The sequence below is a fragment of the Natrix helvetica genome (genome assembly GCF_964273705.1).
Source record: "Natrix helvetica genome assembly, chromosome: Z".
Taxonomy (NCBI): Eukaryota; Metazoa; Chordata; class Lepidosauria; order Squamata; family Natricidae; genus Natrix; species Natrix helvetica.
The window spans coordinates 42,037,344-42,054,573 of NC_138554.1; the positions used below are offsets into that span (position 1 = coordinate 42,037,344).

The 17,230-nt window shown below is 37.9% G+C and overlaps 2 protein-coding genes across 5 annotated transcripts in view; both read left to right on the top strand.

The window, feature by feature from the left end:
* The window catches only part of HOXB3 (homeobox B3), a 50,976-nt gene extending 44,189 nt beyond the window's left edge, over positions 1–6,787 (top strand). For all 4 annotated transcript variants that reach the window (XM_081971393.1, XM_081971394.1, XM_081971395.1 and 1 more), the window contains one exon: positions 506–6,787. In XM_081971393.1, coding sequence (XP_081827519.1) covers positions 506–1,272 — 767 coding nt within the window. In that variant the 3' untranslated portion in view covers positions 1,273–6,787. The remainder of the gene's footprint in view (positions 1–505) is intronic.
* Positions 6,788–9,432: 2,645 nt separating this feature from the next.
* On the top strand, positions 9,433–14,975 carry HOXB2 (homeobox B2). The gene is made up of 2 exons (XM_081969720.1): positions 9,433–11,630; positions 12,991–14,975. The coding sequence occupies exons 1-2, from the start codon at positions 11,258–11,260 to the stop codon at positions 13,668–13,670; spliced, it is 1,053 nt and encodes a 350-aa protein (XP_081825846.1). The 5' UTR covers positions 9,433–11,257; the 3' UTR covers positions 13,671–14,975.
* Positions 14,976–17,230: the final 2,255 nt, after the last annotated feature.

Here is a 17,230-nt window from a genome sequence, read left to right on the forward strand (position 1 = left end):
CTTGGAATAAGTGGGAACTTGCAATGGGCTTGTGCCTTTCAAAAGTGCAGTGTGTGTTTGTGTGTTTGTGTTTGTGTGTGTGTATATCCTGGAAGCAGACTTCTGAGTTACATCTCACAAAGCAAGCAGGCACCCACTTTTGTGGACTAATTCAGATTAGCACACCAGGCAAACTACATTCAGGGCAGGTCTATCTACCTAGATGCTTCATTTTGCCTTGCTAACCTTGCCCACATAATTTCCTCTGAAAGGATCTGCTTCAAAATAATCGACTCCCAAATAAATTGCCCTGGATTTCTTTTCTGCATGACATGATCAAATTTTCATAAAGCGTGGGGCAGCTTTGGAGAACAGAACTCTTAATAAATGACATGATTATGGAGTGAGGACTGGGGAAGAGAGTGTAGCCTTCTCGCCCATAGGAGGATTTATTAAGAAGCCTGTGCATTCAATTTTCTGCATGTAAGTAATTATCTTTGATTTCATTTCCCGACCTTCTTTCCAGAAAGCTGCAGCGGCGAGAAAAGCCCTCCAGGCTCCTCAGCTTCCAAGAGGGCCCGCACAGCTTACACCAGTGCCCAGCTGGTCGAGCTGGAGAAGGAATTCCATTTCAACCGCTACCTTTGCAGACCCCGACGAGTGGAGATGGCTAACCTGTTAAACCTCAGTGAGCGGCAGATCAAGATCTGGTTTCAGAATCGGAGGATGAAATACAAAAAGGATCAAAAGTCAAAAGGCCTTGGGTCATCCTCTGGGGGACCTTCCCCCACAGGGAGCCCACCCCAAGCCCTTCAGTCCTCTGCAGGCTTCCTGAATGCCCTACACCCCATGACTTCAAACTACGAAGCTCCATCTCCGCCCTCTTTCAACAAATCACACCAGAATGCCTATGCTATGCCCACTGCCTACCAAAACCCCATCAAAGGATGCCCCAGCCAACAGAAGTATGCCAACACAGCACCAGAGTACGATCCTCATGTCTTACAGGGTAATGGGAGTGGTAGCTATGGGCCCCCCAATATGCAAGGCAGCCCAGTCTACGTGGGTGGCAATTATGTGGATTCTATGCCCAACTCTGCTTCATCACTTTATGGGCTGAACCCCCTCCAACATCACCAGCCCCCCAGCATGGAATACAATGGAGGCCCTCAGATGGCCTCCAACCAGCACCATGGGCCTTGTGAGGCTCACCCAACCTATACGGACCTTTCTTCTCACCATGCTTCTACTCAGGGTAGAATCCAAGAGGCACCGAAGCTGACCCATCTGTGATGAAAAGTAGGGCAGACTCGGTGGGGAGTTAATAAAGAAGGGAGGTGGATGTGGGATTGGTGAGTCAGGGGACAGACTGGTTATGCAAAAAGAAATGGACAAACAAACATTTGTGTTGAAACCCTTTAGGGAAGTCAAACCTATTGTTTCAGGGGCACAGTTTATGCATGCTGTGTCTTGCCATTCCTGCCAAATTTGACCCTAGGGTGATAAAGAGCTTAGGAGGCTTATGGCTAAGCCATACTCTTTGGAGTAGAAGTATTCCTGTACATTTCCTTCACAAAGAAAGGTGAAAGCACCAGACAGCCTAATACCCTTCATATGGTTGAGATAACAGTCCTTAGATTAAAATGAACAAATCCTAGGGACCAGCCCTGGTTGAGCTCTAAAAGACCTGTTGTAAATCCAGGCTAGGAATAGTCAGACTAATGCAACCCCAAAGTGCAAAAAAGGTCTATAAAGACTATGGGAATCCATTCCTTTTTCTTCAGTATGAGAAGTTACTTTGAAAAATGCATCTTAAACACACACTGTCTTTTGTGTTCTAGTCCAGTTTAGGCAGAGGGGGAGGGGTCAGAGTAAACTTGCTCTTTCTTGGATCCACAACTCTTGCTGGTTTTGTGAATACATACGTGGGAACCATGTTTTTAACCAGTCATGATAACATCTTGAATAGAGCAGCACATTTTCATGAGATACAGACTTTCCACAGGCAGGTAGAGCATTTCTCCAATCTAAAGAAAAGCTGAAGATGCCTCAGCTCACTATATATACCATAGGAAATTAACTTCAGCCCTTTTACATTTTTGGACTTATCAGCCCTAGTAAGCTAATAAATAGAAAATGGTTGTGGGAAATGCAGTCTGGCTCATCTAAACACTAACAGATGCATACCATTCTTCTATCAATCTCTTTTCATAACTGCTAAAATCTAAATTACTTCTAATCAAATCTCTATTACATTGGAATTTAAATAATTTAAATGGGAAAAGAAGTCACCATTCTATCTGTTCACAAGTTGCATTCCCAGTCAGGAAGGCAGTAAGAATTCTTAATGAGATTAGGAGCAAACTTCCTAGTCATGTGTATATGTCCTATACAGATCACAAAACAGCAGCCTTTTTATATATAATAGAATAGGTTCCTTAAATATAGTTTGATTATTGATAGATTCATTAAGACTCCAATTTGATAGAAAGGGTTTGAACACGTATAAGGCTGCCCCTTGAAAAAGACTTGCTGAAATCACTGACATGATCCTTCCCCCATCCAAAAAAACCCCTTTACATAACATTTTTTCAATGCAGTTTGTGCAAGAGAATTCTCTGCTGAAAGTTGTCTAACTGTAAAATTTACTTCTATTCATTTCAAGTATTTTCTTTTCTTAAAAGTATGCAAATATTTTGTTTACAATTAGAGAAGGGTATATAGGTGTTTGGAGACAATCAACCATGCAGGAACATACACATACACACATACACACTCAGAGGGATTCAATCAAATTCATTTTGATAAGGGGGAAAGGAAGATGTTACTAGTAAATTTCATCCCTTTAAAAAAAAATTCAAGTATCTATTTCAGATTTTTATTTTACATATGTATTTGCCCTGAGGTTTCGACACAAATGTTTTGAATGTATAAAAATGTCCTGATTCTTCTGAAATCAATTGAAATAGATAATTTCTGTTACATTTTTTTTAAAAAAAGTTCATACATGCACAAAAAGATCTGGGTGTAGCTCTTAAATGCACCTCAATATTTCTTATATCTATGCCCTTCTCCCTTAGCTAAATACTAATCTATCACAATTCTTAAAGGTTTATTTTACAAAGAAGAAAGATAATTCTAAGGTATTGAATGGAAAACTGTCTTTTTCCATTCTTGGTGTATCTCCATCCATGTAAGGGTGTTTTGTCCAGTTTTACCAACCCAATCCTTACAAATTATTATTCACTGCTATATTCCCTTCCCTCTTCTTTAATTCTATGAGGGGTTTTGTTTTTCAGAAATGGGCAGTGGAGTGGTTTCTTTACCAAGTAAATTTAATAGCAAAATTAAGATTGCTTATACAAATAGAAGTCTAACATCTGGAAGGAGAAAAATAGAGACCTCCCCTTTGTTCTTCCAATGATTACCTACCCTTCTTTATGATTTTGGTTTTAAGGTTGGTTAAGGACTGGGGACTCTCTCACATATATAATATGTCTTTGCATTTGTCTGCATAACTTCTGTTGAACGTGAAAACAGGGTATATTTGATCAGAAATTGTTATGTCCTCCAAATGGGAGCAAAGTAAAAGATCCTTTGGGGAGAGGATTCCTTTACTGGTGCCTCTTCTTTGGCCTGACATTCTTTCTTGCACTTAGAGTTTACATTTTAATGGCTATATATACCAACGTTTGAAGGTCACCCATTGGAATACTAATTTCAATGGAGGTGTGCCATGTTCCAGTAAACATTCATATATATAAATATATAAATATATATTATATTATATTATATTTATTGGTTATAGCCAGTTTTAAACTATTTTTTTCTTTTGTTGCATTATTTATCCCCAACATTTATGTATTTATAAGGAAAATGTACTTTTTTTTAGTATTGACTTGTTATAAAGGACAATGGTGTCTTTTCTTTGTCATTGTACAACCAAATTTTATTTTCCATTCTTCCTGCTCTCTCTGTTCTTTTTTAGTTATTGTAATTTAGGGAAAAGGCCAGTAGTTATCTTCGTACTTAAAATAATGTGTTTAGTTCTACTGGAGGCATGAAATCAGGCTGTAATTGTATAGTCCTCAGTTAGAAGAACTAGCTAATCCCCACCCCACCTAATTCTCCTCTTCCTTCACTACCACTTCCTTCTCTTTTTTGAAGCATCTTCCTTTGTTCTTTACAGTAGATAAGTTTATTTCTTTGCTGAAAGGGTTGTCTGTTGAACAATTCTTCAATAAACTTTCTGTTCTTAATTTATTCTTGTCCCATTTGTCAGATTTGAAAACAGGAAGGAAAATAAAGTATCAAATAGAATGAAGATGTTCAATTTTAAAAAAATAGATTTCTACATTTTTCAGCCATTAATGAGAAAGGCATTTATCTGTCTTATCCCACCTTCTTTGATTCTGTTTATTCTTTTGGTTATGACAGCCACTGCTTTATTTTAGAGCTCATAAAATGAGGACTTTTCCCAGCTGATTATAATTATTTTAAAAGTTAATCATGGGGTGTGATTTCCCTCTCCCTCCCCCCACAATGACCCCAGTCTCCCCCCATCCACTTGAAAAATCTTGTTCTAAGTAGTCTCACGCCAATTAAAATTACCCTTCATCTTCTGCACATACAAAGAAGGGTGATCATGTGCTGTCCAGACTAGAGAGCCATTGGGCCTAAAATGAAAACAAAGGAAAATGATTAATCATAACAAAAGGCACACAGGCTTTCTTGCTGAAATTAAGAATGAGTGGGGGAGAACTTATTGTGACATTAAACCACTAAGTAAAGCAAGAAAGGAGTTGAAAGCAGATGCTGTTTGGAGCATTGAAAGTTAGATGGAGGGAAGGTGCTTAAAACAGAGACAGATAAGAATTAAGCTTGGCTTAATCTGCTTTTTAAACTCCCAACCTAGATGACAATTTACTCTTTTCCAAACTCTTATGAGACTGGAGATTAATGTGAATGCCCTGTCAAATTAAAATGTTATGTTTTTGTGGCAGAAGAATAATTCAGATTGAGAAAAAAATGACTAAAGAAAAGAGCTATTATTATTAAGAAGATGCTTTGTTAATTCTGCCATTCTAGAAAGTGTGACAATGGGGCCTTAAAGGCAGAATTTGGAGGCAGAAGTCACCTCACCTGCATGATCTGCAAGAGAATCCCCAAACACTGCAAAGCTGGTTTATCACATGCTAAAATCAACAAGAGAATTGGACTGGGATTAAGTTCAGGACTACCTTCCAAAACGGTTAAGCCCAGAGATTCTAAAATTCTAGTATAAACTAGGAAGTTTGTAGATTGTTGCCATCACTGCTGTTCTTCTATAGTATATTTTTAAATCATAGCTATCCTCTGTGATTGAAGTCAGGCTTTTGCCTTACACTTATGAAATCTCTTGTGGGAGAGAAGAAGCTGAACATTTCATTCTGAATCTTGTTCTTTACTGGATTTGGCAAGTGGAAATAATTTTGTGTTTGGGGAATTTATGAGTGGAAGTATTTTTTAAAAAAATTCAGCATAGTCAATGTGGGGATTTCATTTGTGCAACATCTATGACCCTCCCTGTTCAAAGTTATTTGTGTGATCTCTTGATAGACCTCTGCACTTAGAGTATATTTCCTAAAGTAAAAACATAATGTAAGTTAATGTTCCTGTTAGAAAGGGCAGTTGGGAATTGAGGTGGGTTTTCTGTGGCACATCCCACTGTTTGTTGGTCTAAAGAATCACATAGTAATTCTATGAATGTTCTAACCTTGAAGTTTAATTTCAAAAATCTTTTGCCAAGCAAGCAATTGAGACCTTGGGCAAAAAGGATCTGTCCCTTCATTGGCAAGCTTATTGTTCAAGGAGGAAAATGAAAGGAGTGAGTCAGAAGCAGTGAGAATGATGACTCCACCCACTTCTTGATTCAACTCCATCCCTTGAGGTAGAGGAATGTGGCCACATAGAGGAATATGCTCCAGCAGAACAAAATGCCTGTTTATCTTTGCTTCCAAAAGTCTAATTGGAATATTGTATATTCACTGGCTGAGTTAGAAAGGCATAACCAAATCAGTTGGCAATATGCTAACATTGGTTAGGATAAGTTTATGTATGAGCTGTTTTGAGAACCAAATCTGTTGGGTTAGTCTAAAATTCAATGTCCTGCATGAAGCTAGAAAATGAGTGAATTCAGTAGTGACTTTGGGTATGTTGATTGAAGACAGCTATTCTGGTATTGGTTTTAGTGAGCTGATACTACATATTTCCTGTAACAATCATATGCCATTGTTTTGTTCCCATCCCATTAAGTCAATCATTGTCTGTAATAATTCTGTACAGGAGGAAACGTAACTTTGTAAATCAAGTGCTGGAAAACAGTAGAAGAAGACTTCTGGCTTTGTGTCCTGTTTGTGAGCAATGGGAACATCTGCTTAGCGATTATAGAATAAAAGATGGTCAACTAATTAGATGCAACAGGATTTTTTTCTCTAATGTAGCTGATTAATACCAGTTTTAGAGAGGCATTTATCCAACTTCAGACTTGAGACTGTACTATCTCAGTAGGATGAACTGTAAATGAATTGTATGTTCTCTGATTTTATGAAGACCTGATTATAGGCCCCAATACTACTGTTTTATGGACCTGCAACTATTTGTACTTCCCCCATGCCATAGAAATAAAGTATATAGGGTGGAACCATCTTAGCTGAATTCAGGTTGTGAATTCTTTCTGCAATAGCATCACTTGCTTCTAAAAGTTTTATGGGAAGGAACCAAAGCATTTGTTTGCCACAGCATTCTCCAACCTGATTTGTTGGACTGTAGTGCACATGAATCATACTGGTCACATTAATACAGAGATAGAGTACTTGCTACAGTGTGTTGGCCATAAGTAAATATTTGCCCATATTTTAAAAAGGCCTCATCACATTGCTCATGCACATGCTATGTGAGCTACCTCATATGCTAAATATGTTGAAAAACTGTTACTCTGCAGATATTTTTGGTATCATGTGAGATAATATATATATAGGACAAAGAGACCATAGGCCAGGTTCATATAATTTTCTTCCTGCACTTCGTTAACTTCTTACTGGAGTCAACAAGACTGGCTTGTCATAATTCTCCCTAGTCTATAGCTTCTTAGAAAGGCTGCTGCATATTGCTTTAAATTTCAGTTGATTGTTTATTGTAGTACAGTATAAATGTGATTTCAATTTGCTTTCAACTGAACTCCAAAACAGTTTCATTGTCTTCAGCAGGATGACTAGAGACATTCTAGATGGCAATACTATTCTCACAGCTTTAAAGACATATCTTTGCATTCATTGTTGGTCTGTGGCTCTATCTTTAATGAATGTGAGGAGGAGAAAAATAGATTGCTTCTACAAACAGGCATGAATTCCAGGCCAGAGGGACTTAAAAAAATATTTGATTTTGTTTTGTTGGTATATTATGTTCCACTGATAATTAAAGCTTTCATGCAATCATAAATAACATTTTTTTAAAGCACCCGAAGCACCCTTTCTTGCATTCATGGTTGTAGCTGGGTTATGCTCATCCATCCAAGAAGTAATTTAATATTCTGTGGTGCTGTAATTTAAAAGCATAAGAGCGTGGAAAGTTTGATTGGGATCTGATCAAGCAACAATAGTCAAGAATGCAGTATCTCCCCCTCCCCCACTATCATTTCCCTGTCTGTGATTTTATGGATGATTTAACAGAACTAAAATATTGGCCCCTGTGTTATTCAGACCTTTGTGAAAGGGTTTCCTCAAATAAATTATTCTAGCAAAAAGAGCTACTTCCTGACAAGCTACTACAAGAAATAAATCTTAGGGAGTAATAGTGCATTCTTTATCTTATATTAGTACTGCCACAATTATATACAAATTAAGAAAGTTCCATTATGCTCAAAAACAGCTTTCAAAATCAAGAATTCAGTATCAGATTATGCATTTAAAATCAGCATTATTTTATGTGGGAGTGCCTCATATTCTCAGACACATTGAACTAAATATGTCAAACAGGGAAAACACTTTACTTATTTCTAATACTTAGCAACTAACAATCCTATATTCAGAAGTAATTCCTATCTATTAAAAGGCTGTTATTGCAGCCTGTTTCAAAATATTCAGGTCAAATTAAGGTTAATTGGTCAGAAAATTCTAATTTTTGACAATACCAAGAAAACTCACCTTTTAGCCATACCTTCACCAGTTAAAAAAATTCCCTCCCCTGCATTCTTGGTACATTTTTCCCAACAGATTTTCTCTATATTTAGTTGAATAAGCTAATATCAAAATCCCATGTGAACAGATACTGAGAGCTAGAATTTGTAAGAAAGACACACACACCCCAATATTAAAAACAATGGCAAGTGTTGTAAAAACAAAAATGCTTTCAGAAAAAAATATACAAATTTACTTTTCTTCTTAGCATTCAGGGATTTTATACCCCATATCACTTGACTTTCACCAATTCTATTTTTCAATATTTATATTTTTAAAAATATGCACTGATTTACAAAATACACTCTTCTTCCATTCATAAAACTAACTTTTCTCAGTGAAATATTTATTTAGATATTTATTTTTAAAACTTTCTAGCCATCCTTAAAGTTATAGCTTTTAGGGCAACATACAGTTTAAAGAAAACTCTAAGTCATACACATACAGTAGATGATACCAATCCACTGGAATAGTTTATAAAAGCATCAAAGATTTAAAATAACCAGAATTCAACTATTGAAAGCAACAGAACAGAAATTAAAAGGCCATGAAAAATAGTAGAGTAGAATCATATGGATCTTAATGGGGAGAATATTCCAAAGGTGGAAGGGACTTCCATTAAGGCTTCAGCATGTGAGGATACCTGGAGCAGGATCTCTCATGATAATCTCAGGGTTGGGGCAGAATTTATGGCAAGTTAGTTATATTAGATCCAACCATCTCTGTATCTGTGTCTAAAACATCAATTCATATAACCTCGCATCTGTATTACTACAAAACATTATTCATAATCACTCCAGATAAACCAGACCAACAAAGTCAGTGGTTTTTAGTTGAAAGCAATAAATGGCACTAATATCAGTAGTGCAAAAGAAGCTATATCAAATATGATCAGCTAATGGACTTTATATGGAAAGGAGGTGTTCATTCATAGCATGAAAGGGAATTGAAGATGGAATTCTGTTGGCAACTTCTCTGCAGACTAAACTCAAGCACTGAAAGGAAACTTACAAATACACTGATTTGTTTCTTTCTTTCTTTCTTTTTTTTAACTCCAGCTTAATGCTTTAGCTGTCTAATATAAATAGAAACATTCATTTTCTTCCATTGTTTTTCTTTTACATTGCGCCCCTTTCCAATTTGGAGGTTGTAACAGAATTAAAAGTTAGAAGATATTCAATTAAATAATAATCCAAAATAAAGTAATTTTACAAAGATGACTATCACTTTGCGAAATGTAGAGAATAAATAATAAAATAACATTGCTACTCAGATCCATTGCTCTATTGAAGTGGCATCCATTTCAATGGAATGTTTACTCTCAAATATGATGGTTTAAAAAAAGAATAGGATTGAATCATGAGCAATGTTTCCCAAAATAAAATACATGTCATAATTTGGGGCTTCCAAATGACATTTTCATTACAGATTTTAAATAGTTAAAATTTAACCGTTCTACAAATCAGAGCAGCGCAAATACTGAATTATTTTTGCTTTTGCCAATAATGTTAATTATTTACAGTACTGCAGTTTTCAGAACCCATCTGAAGTCTTCCCACATAGGCTTTTGGAAATATTTTTTCCTCACTTAATTATTTCTCTCAGATTTAAGATTTTCATCCTATATGGATGTTTGAAATATTCTAAGTTTTGCCTCTTCCCTCTACTGAAGCTTCCCATCTCTATTTTTTACTGTTTCTAAGGCTAGAGAGAAAAGCAGCTTAAATAAACAAATGGTAAACAACATTTTAGGTTCTCAGATACTCTTTGGTATTTATCTTTCTTAACCTCATCTCAATTTCCCATCCATGAACCTTCAAACTATTTTATTTAGTACCTTTACCAATCAAGTCCAAATTTTTGAAAAAAAAAATCTTCTTTCAGAAATTCTGATAAACATCCAAATTCTTTAAGAAGTAAGCAAAGCCTCGGCTGCCTGTCAGAAGTCTTTGGTGAGAAAAGATTGATCACTTTCCTCTCCCCCTCAATCCCTGCTCTTTACTTGCTCAGTTTGTGGGCAACTTTTAAAAAGAGGATGGGGGTGGAGGCCTACAAACATTCTTAGATACATCCTTAAGAACCAGTTTTGGTATTTGAAGAAAAGCTTTTAAAATTACGTTGACGATCCCAGAAAATATTCATTTGAGAGGAGAAAAGTGGTAAACTATGGGGAGAGTGGAGAGTTATTCTTTCCTGTATTCTTAAAGAAGCTTTTTAAAAATAGGTCCTAGATTACTAACTCACATCTTTTTCCATCAACTCAAACATTCCGAAGTCTGCTCTAGAATGTATTATTAGAAACAATTTCCAAAGTCCTTTCATACGGATTTGAATTAGGCAGTTTGGAATATTTTTAATTCAAATCAGCTGTTTCACATGAGTTTGTTTCTCACTGTTTCAGTAAGGCTGGTTGTTAAATGAGAAGGGTCTTTATAATAAGGGGATATTTCTTCTGTATACCTTTCCTGTCTTTCAACACCCTTTCCCCCCCTCTTCATTCTTTCTTCTGCGTTAGGCCTATCACCCAGGCCATTTGCCAGATAAACTTAACAGACAAATTGTAATCTTCACTACCTGCTCATACCCTCTCCCCCACTATTGCCTCCTCAGTCAAACCTTAAGAAGCATCTTCCTCTGGATTTAGCTTTTTAAATCAGGACAAGAAATCTTCAAGCATGACAAGTGGGAGTATTATTGCTGTTATTATTGTCATGGTTGCAATTATTATTAGCTATGGGGGGGGGTTCTAACCCTCTGTTTTCAACTAGAATGGCCCTGCTATTGGGCTAGCCAGGTCACGTGATGAGAAATTGGCTGCAATTTATCCCTGCTCGTCAGTTTAATAGAGCAAGGTCCCCATACGCCTGTTTTATCAGCAATATAAGATATTAAAAAATAAAAAATAAAAAGGTGGGTAGAAAAGGGGGAGGAGACTGCAAATAATACTTACACTAAAAAGGATATAAAATATTGGAAGGGCCTGAAAGATCCAGCGTTCCTTCCCCACCCACCCACCCGCATCCCCCGCCCCCTCCTTTTACACTGGGCCTCTGGAAAAAGCCATGAATTTTGAATTTGAGAGGGAGATAGGCTTCATAAACAGCCAGCCATCGCTAGCGGAGTGTCTGACGTCCTTTCCCGCTGTCCTGGAGACATTTCAAACTTCATCAATCAAGGAACCACCGACGTTAATTCCTCCTCCTTTGGAACAAACCCTCCTCGGCTTGGATCCTTGTTCCAGCAGCCAGCCTGCACTGAGGAGCCAAAAGAAAGCAAGGCATGGGCAGGCCCAGAAAGCCACGCTCCAGTCTTCTGCTCTGGGTGGAGAATTCCCCTGGATGAAGGAGAAGAAATCTTTTAAGAAAGCTAACCAGATCCCTGCCTCTTTGTCTCCCTCCTCTTCTGTGCCTGGATTTGTCCCGGCTTCTCCTGCAGGTCTGTAAAAGGGTGGGGGCTGGAGTGGGGAGGGTGAATGAACATTTGGGTGGCTGACAGGGTGGAGGGAAGAGACAAAAAATCTGCTATTTAAGAATCACTTGGAAAAAAGGGAAAAGGAATATCCATCTTCCATTTCTAACTTTAGTTACTGAAAGATTAGGATGAATCCTTCCTTCCTTCCTTCCTTCCTTCCTTCCTTCCTTCCTTCCTTCCTTCCTTCCTTCCTTTTCCTTCCTCCCTCCCTTCCTCCCTTCCTCCCTCCCTTCCTTCCTTCCTTCCTTCCTTTCCTTTCCTTTCCTTTCCTTTCCTTTCCTTTCCTTTCCTTTCCTTTCCTTTCCTTTCTCTTTCCCCCTGCCCAGCCAGTCTTCAGAATTGAGTAACTCCACTTCAATTTCCCCCATTTCACATCGTTTTTATTCTTGTATGGCATCTTCCTCTGTGATGGTGTTTAGACGGTTGATTCCAGGGATAAGAATGGAAGGCAATTTGGCTGCTGTGTTTTGGGAGGCATGGGGAATGGTATTGGCTATAAACTGCTCTGCTTCTATTTCCAGTGTAACGGAACGAGGAACAGAAAGAAGGCAGAAGGGAAAACCCAAAGTCTCCCCCCCCCCATTTCCCTCTACAGTTCACCTAAGGAACTCTTCTTTAGGCAACCAATGCAATGCTCCAAGGTTGAAACTAATGTCCCTCATCTACTAACCAACCTAATCGTGATGCTTTGAAGAAGGCAGGGTTTTGCAGGAAATATAATTCTAAGGACCTGGTCGAAAATCCCCCCCCCCCCCCCAATCGGCTAGTGGACAGGAAAAGGCAGCTTTTGGGGCTTTTCATTTTTTAGGTTGATAATAGGGAGATAAATCTTTCAAGACATGCTGCCTTTTTCTCTCTGCTTTCTGTTTTGCTTATTCATAGTTAGTGTTATTTGCTTACCCAGAGTTCGTTTTCATTTAGTTATGAATAGCCTCCTCTTACACACATATATAGCGAGGCAAAGTACAAAGGAAAGGATAAGATACAGCGAACGAACATCCACTCTTGAATGTGGATTCCTCTATAACTGAAGGCAGCTTTTCCAGAATGCACCCCCCACCTTAAGTCCGTGTACGCATTTGGCATTAAGGCCAAACCATTTTGCCTGGTGTGTTCCTGGGTATACAGACACTCGGGGTCGGGGAGGACTATGCCCAACAAAATTTAGCAATATGCCCAAACCATTTAAAATGACTCTCCCCTCCCCCTTCCAATCCAAGCATCCCTACGTCCACCCCCATCCCCGCTAAGAAAAAACAGAGACGGGATCATTCGTTTAGCCTGTTGTATTACTTTGTGTAATTTTGTTGTTTTTCTCCTCCAGACGCGTGTTTAGACCACAGCGAAAAAGTTTCCCGACGGCTGAGGACGGCTTATACCAACACGCAGCTCTTGGAGTTGGAGAAGGAGTTCCATTTTAACAAATACCTTTGCAGACCCCGCCGGGTAGAGATCGCGGCTTTGCTGGACTTGACAGAAAGGCAAGTGAAGGTCTGGTTCCAGAACCGTCGGATGAAGCACAAGAGGCAAACGCAGCACAGCGCAGATCCCTCCGAAGAGGACCAAGGCAGCAGCCAGGAAACAGGGGAAGCTGAGAACGGCAGCTCTTCCTGCAGAGAAGCGCGGAAGATGCCTGGTCCCTACCCAGCCGGCAGTCACAGCAGAGAGAGTCGGAGTGCTCCAGAGCCTTACCCGATGCTCAGCCAGAGCAGAGCTCCGGCCGCAGAGCTCGGCGGAACCGCTGGCGCTCGCACTCTCTCCTCTTGCTCGTCCTCCTGCTCTGGCTCCTCGCCGGGCGACGGGTTCCCGGAAAGTCAGAGATCCCCTTTGCTGCCGCTGGACCCGAGCGGCTTCTCGGCGAATTCCTGCCCACAGGCCGCAGGAGAGCTTTCACCCAGCCTCCAGGGCTGCGCAGATAGCCCTTTAAGTTTCTCCCTAGAAGACCTAGACTTTTTCACCAGCACGTTGTGTGCGTTGGATTTGCCCCATTTCAATTTTCAGTAACCTCTCGAACCTCCAATTTATTATTTGCCTTGGGTAATATACCCCTATAAATAATACAAAGTGTATGCACACACCAGTTATGCCCAGTTAAGTGCAGTCATTTCAAAACTTTTAACCACGAAACTCCTATTTTCCCCCCTTGGTACTCCTTGGGGAAGGACGTTTCCTTAGAGAGAAAGGTGTATCTCTTTAGTGAAATGATCACGTTAAATTATTTCGATCATTTTTTCCAAAGGAAATTTATATTTAAATAACATTAGGATTTTCCTTTATTCCGTACCCTTTGGAAATGCATTATGGAGCATTTGAGGTCAAGTAGGTGCTCTAGGTGTTAAAAATGCAACATAATTGTATAAGGAGGTTTTGTTTTTCAGCTCAAGAAATTATGCCCTTTAGAGTTTGAAATATTTCAAACATCAGGTTTTTTTCTTCTCCCATACTGTATTTCAACCACCACCACCCCAATCCCATTTTGATAGAGTAGATATTAACAAATGCAGAACAAGAAAAAAAATGTCCTAATGAAATTCTCAGGAATCAAGACATTTATATGTCTTAATAAAATAAAGACAGACAGACAGACAGATAAAGACAAACAGACAGAAAGAAAGAATTACCATTACCTTTTAGAAGTAGATTATTTATTTAAATGTTTTAATAATAAAATGCAAATTATTTATTGTACATTATTTTCATAGATTAAATAAACGGCTTTATAGTCTCTAAAATGCCGCATTCTTGTTTTATAGGCATTGAAAGAAAGAATCTAGTTTAGCTTTCTATACTGTTAGTTCATTGAGATTTTATTCTTAGCAGTGTTTTAAGAATTAAGGTGTAATATAAATTAATTTTATTTTCTGGTATATTTTTTATGAAAAGATACTGTATTTTTATCAGTTAATTTTATAGGTATTGCAATACACCAGAGATATTTTAGAATATTTGTAACAGTTAAAGGGAAATATTTTTTTAAAAAGCAGATTGAATAGTTACAGATCACACATTACAGACACACACAGAAGATATATACACTCCAGAATTGGGAAGAATTTAAATACCTGGAACCAGACCAATTTGATGTCTCTGTAATACGTCTAGCATAACTAGCATAAATCAGAAAGGAAGGGTAGAATGAAAAAAGGCAATATTTGCAAAAATGTTCTTAAAATGAACATGTATTGTCACCACCACTATCATCAACACAGCAGCAATTTCACCAGGTTTTTTTTTTTTTGGAATCTTTATATTTTATTTTTGCTAATTTTGCTTTGAACCTATGGATTTCCTATTCACTAAAAAAGGCAGGAAATGAAAATGGAAAGAAGAATGGAAATATTAGTAAGAGAATGGTGTCCAGACTTTTGAATTCTGTTTTTCCAGGCTTACAGGAAAAAAGCCAACTTTTCAAAAGTGGAAACATTCTGGATGATAAAAAATACTAAATTAACCAAAAGAGGGAGGGGAAAAAAAGAAGAAATATTGTTTTCATGAAACCAATTTTTGAACACTTTCCGTATAAAATGTCGATCTCTTGAGATCAATTCAAGTTAAAACAAAACGAAACAAAAGACTTTGGATAGACTCCTACGTGGGAGGATTGGCTTGAAAGAAAGCAGCTGCGAATATGCTTCTTCGCCAATAGCGCTCACTTTATTATTTGCAACCCCGCATTTCTGAAATCAAAACCAAAAGAATGATTTAAAATGTCTCGCGTTTGGGAAATTTTGCTGGATTATGAAAGGGAAGCCCTAGAGAAGAAACGAAATGAAAACAGTAGCTCTCTGACAAAGCATATTGTTATACTCTCGCACACAGGCGGGCGCGTACACACAAATAAATCATATTACGTCTTTGTTAAGTCACGGGTATTTTTCATAGCCTGGCAAAATTTTGGGAGGAATTCAAGTCGCAACGGGGGCCAAAGTAATGCCCAACACCCGAGGGAAGAGCAGAAGGACGAAGAACCGGCGCCGAAAAGGGTGTGTGTGTGTCGAAAAATGGAAACTCAAGATGGCGCAGGGATCTCATCCTGCGCGCACGGGAGTGTTGGAGGTGGGGCGGGTTTGCTGCAGACCCAGGCAGCCATTATAGATGGCAAAAATTGTTCTCTTGCTGCGGGGGGAGTGTGGGCAGACAGGAATGTAGGCCGTGGTTGAGCAGGCTGTGAGCTTCTGACATCTCAAATTCTCTGTTCGTCAGATTGTAGCTCAAAAAGATTCGACAATTATGCAATGAGCTTAGGTACGTTTCTTTGTTAACTGCATTTTAAGAATAACGGATACACATTTCCCTTTCCATGAAAATAGATATATTTCGTCTCCCTTCTTTAATAATAATAATAATAATAATAATAATAATAATAATAATAATAATAATAATAATAATAATAATAATAATAATAATAATAATAATAATAATAATAATAATAATAATAATAATAATAATACCCCTTAGAAAGCCTAATTGAAAGAGTCCACATCTATCGGAGGAAAGAACAAACCCTTAAATATACATTCTCTAAAGCCCTCTTCTTGTATTTTGATAATATGTTTTAAAATTTATGTTCCAGCAAATTTTCTGCTCTGGGCAATACAATAAACTACCTTGCACTGAATATTAGTAAGCAGCAGGATAACTTAATATCCATTTTTCTATTCTGAAGAAGTAAAAAATAAATTCTGTAGCTGGGCAGAAGTAATCAGTGAGAAAGGAAAATTTGTTTATTTTACACTTCCCAGATAAAGAGCAGTTTATTAAAACCAACCTTTTCACAAAGAAAGATAAACACACAGACCATCTTGCTTTGGTTGGTGTCTTTATTTCATTTTGTAGTACTGTAGATTTAAAGATGACAGCTTTGTATTTGATCCTGTGTGGGATGATGTTTCCTATGGAAACAGTTCCCTGATTTTTGCCTGCTCTAGGAAAATCCTCTGCTTAGCAGCTGAGTAGAACAAACAAGAGTCTCATTTAGTGTGGACAAATCTGGCATACCTGCAGCAGCCTTTGGCCCCCAAACTAATTCTTGGTAACACAATAGATTATGAGGTCATCTTTTCAAATACCATTATTCTTTAGCACCCTAGAAGCATCAGTAATGGGGTAGTTGAATACCTGAACGTTTATACTTATTTCACAAATCATGCCAATCAAGTTATTTATTTGAATTCAAATAAATCAGAATTCAAGCATTTTCCATGGAGGCTTACTTGCATTTTAAACAGTTGAGTCAATCCAAATAGAATCAATTTAATTCAATAGTTTGGCCCAATACTTTTGGAACATCTAAATCAATTCAGGCTGATTTTCCAAATACATTTTGTAAGTTTGTGAAATATTCAATTCAAATATCTCTGATAAACTACATATTTTGTTATTATATTCCTTCTTTCCTTCAGCCCTCTTATGACCATAGTCTTGGCTCTTCTCCCTTTTGGATTCATTTCCTATGGGACTGAATAGTAAACTGAGCATAATAGAAGGTCTCATACTTAGGGGTTGTGCAGTAAAGGGTTACCAAAGTTGCTATGAAAGTATCACTGCAGCATAAAGGGTAATTT

Bases quoted from the DNA above. Each gene is read 5' to 3' on its own strand.
- HOXB2 (XM_081969720.1), top strand. From the start codon at position 11,258: ATGAATTTTGAATTTGAGAGGGAGATAGGCTTCATAAACAGCCAGCCA. The intron at 11,631-12,990 runs GTCTGTAAAAGG...TTTCTCCTCCAG, and splicing joins TGTCCCGGCTTCTCCTGCAG to ACGCGTGTTTAGACCACAGC.